Source organism: Perca flavescens, chromosome 5 (assembly GCF_004354835.1).
Source record: "Perca flavescens isolate YP-PL-M2 chromosome 5, PFLA_1.0, whole genome shotgun sequence".
Lineage (NCBI taxonomy): Eukaryota > Metazoa > Chordata > Actinopteri > Perciformes > Percidae > Perca > Perca flavescens.
Window position 1 is genome coordinate 29,568,505 of NC_041335.1, and position 5,208 is coordinate 29,573,712.

The following is a 5,208-nucleotide window of genomic DNA, read 5'->3' on the forward strand; positions in this document are numbered from 1 at the left end:
ATTGCCGGGGGTGAACGCCTCCTCTTCTCTGATTGGGCGATTTGAAATTTCAAAAAAGTAGCATGCATGCCCCAAAACTCTGCGCTGATTGGAGCAGAGAATGTAAACAAGTACAACCCGTGTAGAAGAGAAGAAGGGGTGCTCACTGATCATGGATGTTGGACATTCAATATATATTGGCTCAGATATTTTAAAGTACAGTATACTATCCTGCATTCAAAACGTTACTTAAGTTATGAAAGTATTAGCATAAAAATATACACAAAGTACCGAAACTAAAAGTAGGAATCTTGCATAATTAATAATAATAATTATTAGATTATAATTATTGAAGCATTTATGAGTTTATCACTTTAATGTTGCAACTGGTAAAGGTGGATAATTCAAATTACTTAATATACTGCTGGGTCGCTTGTGAACTATAGCGATAAATACCGTTTTTATCTTAGTCTATAAAAATACATCCTTATTTATTTGTTGATTATATCGTCAATTAATCACTAGTTACTTAGCAGATTCAGATTAAAAGTTATGAAATAAAAGTAGTTCAGTTAAAAGTACATTTGCTTCTAAAATTTAGTGGATTAGAAGTAGGCTATAAAGTCGCCGAAAATGAAAAATACTCAAATAGGGGAGACCGACAGGGGTCAGTTGTAAAACGTCTAATTTCTCCAATCAAGAAAACATTTGGAATCACCCGATTCACTCTAAACATGCTCTGTTAAGTCCTTACATTTGTGAAGAATCAGACCTGTGACAGACACTGCACATTTTAGAAAGAAAAGTATAGTCTATATGGATATCTTTCATACAGGTTGTTATGCTGCGTTCCAGGCAACTCGTAACTCGTGTTTTCACAACCTTCTACCCGTGAAAGTGCCCTGGAACGGCAGTCAAACCCGCAACCCTTACTACTCGTGAACTCGTACCAGATCTTTGTACTCCCAGTTACAGTTTTTGATGTCACACACAAACAACAATGGCGACCCCTGTTGACCCCAACAGGGGTCGCCATTGTTGTTTAGACACTGGTGATTAACAGTGAGAAATAGAAATAATTTTAGATTGTTAGATTATTGTAAATAATTTTATTTCATTATTACAAATGTATCAGCTGGTTTGATGATCAGAAATGTTGTATGTAAAATATCATTCTGCCAAATGCATGAAGTGGGCTCAGAACGACAATAATTACCTCTGCAATGTTGTGGAGTAGAAGTATAAAGTCGCATAAAATTAAAGTATAAGTACCTTGAAATTGTACTTATTGTATACATATTTCCTAATTATAATAATATACATACAGTAGGCTGATATATTGCATATTTCTTAAGATTGTTGCCTTTAATCAAATAACCTCCTGGACTAAAACGCAGAAACCTGGGCGGCTCAAACCCACCCAGTTACTCAAACGTAGGAGTCCTGGTTGGTTTCTGGTTCCTGGAGGGGAGTACTACAGTACTACAGCTCAAAATCTGCCTAGAATTAGACTAGAGCTAATGTCTTTTGTGTCCCTTATCCCTTTTGAGTTTGAGTTCCCTCATTTACCAAACCCTGAGTGAACATACAAAACACAAATCCAAATAAGTTATTATAAAGATTTATTAAATATTTGAATGTGCATAATTTAAATAGTTTTTATGAAGCAGATTTACAAATAAATAAACATGTTAAAATGGTGTATAAATATATAAATACATTAATAGATAAAAGCATTAACAGTTTCTCATGTTATTTAGCCATCAATAATGCCACCTGCTGGTGAACCTTGACTTATGTCAATACACTAAGCATTTCACTTTCTGTACATGGTACATACAGTACATGGATGCTCTGTAATACCTGCAGAAGTCTTAGTAGTGGACAAGTTGTGCTTTTGTAAAAACAAAAAATGATTTGTTGTGTTTTTGATTTAAATTAGCAGAAGTGCAGTATATTTTACATTTGGTACAATATCCAAATTTTCTTCTGATGAAGGTCTAACTTGACCTCCGGATGCACCTTCCACGTTGGGTTTGTTTGGCAGGTGTTAAATCTCACGGATGTTGAACATTCGGTGGCGATTGGCGGACTCCAGGCACATTTCCACTGGCTTGTTGTTTTGCGCTGCTGTGCTGATGTACCAGTTGGGGAAGGCAACAGACATGAGGGTGCTGATGTTCACCCCGGTGGTCTGTCTGTAGAAGAGAAATCGCACCATGTCGCTGTTCGAGCTGATCCTCGACAGACGGTCTGCCTCCACAACCTGAGGAGTGAGAAGATTAAAGGTCAGAAGGTTTGACCATCACACTGGACAAAATGACAAGCTCATAACATGAGTAAATTCATCTATAAATGTGCAGTGTCTCGTTCAGATGATGACAGATGATTTAAATGACCAGGCAGATTGAACGCGTCTACTTGGTCACTCCTGTTGCACTATTACCCTGTACTAGTATTAGATCTGTGTAATGAGTCATGAGTTTTACCTCAAGATGCAAGGTTGGCTCAGCACCATCCTTGCGGCAAGACAGGTAAAGATTTGGGGATTCCTTAATGCCCAGAGCCACAGTTATGCCCGTAACGCTGGATGTAGGGTGCAAGTAGGTCGCCATGCTGAGGTTAACTGAGGAGAGATCAGAGTATACAGGTTCATTTCAATGAAAGCTGATGATCAGACAAATGTTATGTTCTGTGCATTTTAATAAAGGCACATCTGAATTTGTACAAGAGGAAGGAATGCCATCAGACAGGTTTTGCGCGAAAGTTGTCATATACATTTGAGGTTACATTAGTATTCAATATCATCAGTTACACCAGTGCAGGGATGATGCTACTTTATACTTCTATTCCACGAAACATTGTACGTTATACGCCACTGCCTTTGTTTGACAGCTATAGTTACTAGTTACTTTACTAATTCAGATTTTACAATAAAAACAAAACATACAATATGTTTTTAAAATATTATATATATATAAATATTTAAAATTAAACCAGTAGTTCTCATGTTCAAATAATTCAGTAGTGGGGAAATACTATAAAAATATCACTTTTAAACAGCTTCAGTTGAAATATTAAGCCAACAGTTGTGAGATGAACTAAAACAAACCTTTTACCCTTACATTTAATTATCTACCATGACCAAGAGAACGTTTTTCTACCATCTAATCTAACTCTCACACTGAATTACCTTTTGTGGTGTCAGCACCTCCTTGCAGCGTCACTGCGTGGAGCTCCATGCTGTTTCGGACCAGAACTAAGCTCCTCTTCTCGCTGTCAGTCACGCTGTACGTGTACTCATTTTGCCTGATGATCTGTTGTTCTGCAGGTGGAGTTGACTCACACACGCACACCATTTTCTCTGAGGGAAAAAGAGGCACACCTTATTCATTTTGTTGTGATTTTTATCTTCATCATAAGGAAGCAGCAGGAATTGCAACAAAAGCCTCAGGCTTTGTCTCACACTAGTCGTTCTTGAAAACCCTAAGTGCAAAAATCTGAGCACCTCCCTGAGTCCTTTACTGCTGTTTAACAACAACTCAACAGATATAAAGTGCCTTTTAAACCAACAGTTGCACAGATCAGTTACAGTAAACTCAGTGTATGATGTGCTACTTTACAGTAAAAGGTGAAACAAAACTAACAGCACAGCAAGTGCTTTTTATGTGATAGTGTTGAAATAAAGTATGCATGTGTGATTACCTTCCACTAAGTTCTCTAGCATGAAGTTGAGCAGGTTTTCATCTGTGAATTCGGTGCTCAGCACCGAAGTTGATCTGCTGCCCTTAAACCTCTCCATGGCGACGATGAGGTTGACCACCTGCCTCATGGTCAGTGGATGATGGGAAATCTCAATGTCCAGTCCCTTGGGCAACTTGGGGCGCCACATGTCGCTCACCTGGCATGTCATTTTGGATTCCATCGTTTTCTGAATTTGAAAAAAAATCTGCAGAAAGAGAGTTCACAAAAAAATCACAAAACATGAACATACAGCTGGATTTATGTTTCATTATATATATATATATATATATCTTAATATGATCAGTCACTCTTTTACTGTCTTTTGTAAATGCTACAGTACATATCTATTTGCTGCTGCAGTGATTTATGACTCACTACTGTATCAACACTTGACTATAAAGCCCTTATACTGTCAAAATGAATGAGATGGAGTTAAAAAAAAACACATAAGGCTGACATATTGTAGATGCAGTGCAAAGATTTACATCTGACAGCACCATAATGAACCTTCTAGCAGTTTATACTGACACAAGGCAGCAGAGTATGTAACAGTAACAAAACCACACTGAATGTGTACTATCAAAGTAAGCAAAGCAAAGATCCGGTTTCAAATCTGCTGAAGATTCAGACTTAGAAAAAAATGTACCTGTTAAGATCAGTAGATTAGAAGTTGTTTTTAGCTTGCTTGGTTAAGATCCCAGCAGTTGTCCTGTTCTCTGTGTTGTTCTGCCTGCCTGTGCTAACCTGCAGGGCTTTTATATTTACGCTCATCACTGTTGACAGGAAGTGGGATGGTCCACAGTTATGAAATTCTGTACTTACACATAGCTGGCACACACACACACAGACAGAGTGTTGCACATTACTGTTCAGGAATCAGAGATCAGATTTGCAGTGACTATAATATATGTGTTTATGAATGAATATTTTCATGTTGGAATCCCCAAAACACACAAACTATTTCATTTGAGACTATTTTCATGAAAGACAATAGACGATAGATTAGTTTCAGTAATTTGTCTAAGAAAATAAAGACGTCCCACAAACAAATTCTTTCGTTTTATTTCAAACACAGTTTTCGGTCAGTAATTGTATTTAGGTTTCAAGATGGTTTTAGGTGTCTTGTGTGACTGTGGAGTTCTGAACTGTATAACAGATTCATCACAATAAGGTGAAGGTGAAGAATTATATATATATAAAAATACCATGACACAAAGTCACTGACTGCAGCATAACGCCCCTGTTCCTTTCCCACTACAGCTAAGGCCTGACGATCACTGGGTCATCAGCAAATTTTATAATGGGCCGTTTTATTGTTTACACTGTCTCATCCACCTAGGCCTACCTCATAAGCAACCTGTTATAATTATCATTCAATTTTTATTCCAGCACAGTTTGCGCTCAGCACCATTGCAATCATATGTTTATCTTTGTTAAGCTTGCTGTCTTTGTTTTAGCTGAATGTCTATTAGTGTGTATACATTG

At 37.4% G+C, this 5,208-nt stretch overlaps 1 protein-coding gene across 1 annotated transcript; it reads right to left on the reverse strand.

Moving 5' to 3' along the window:
- Positions 1-1,679: 1,679 nt before the first annotated feature.
- On the reverse strand, positions 1,680-4,434 carry LOC114555628 (interleukin-1 beta). The gene is made up of 5 exons (XM_028578165.1): positions 4,370-4,434; positions 3,685-3,928; positions 3,173-3,343; positions 2,469-2,605; positions 1,680-2,245 (listed from the first exon to the last, which is right to left on the reverse strand). Exons 2-5 carry the CDS (start codon positions 3,902-3,904, stop codon positions 2,030-2,032), a joined length of 744 nt encoding a protein of 247 aa, XP_028433966.1. The 5' UTR covers positions 3,905-3,928; positions 4,370-4,434; the 3' UTR covers positions 1,680-2,029.
- Positions 4,435-5,208: the final 774 nt, after the last annotated feature.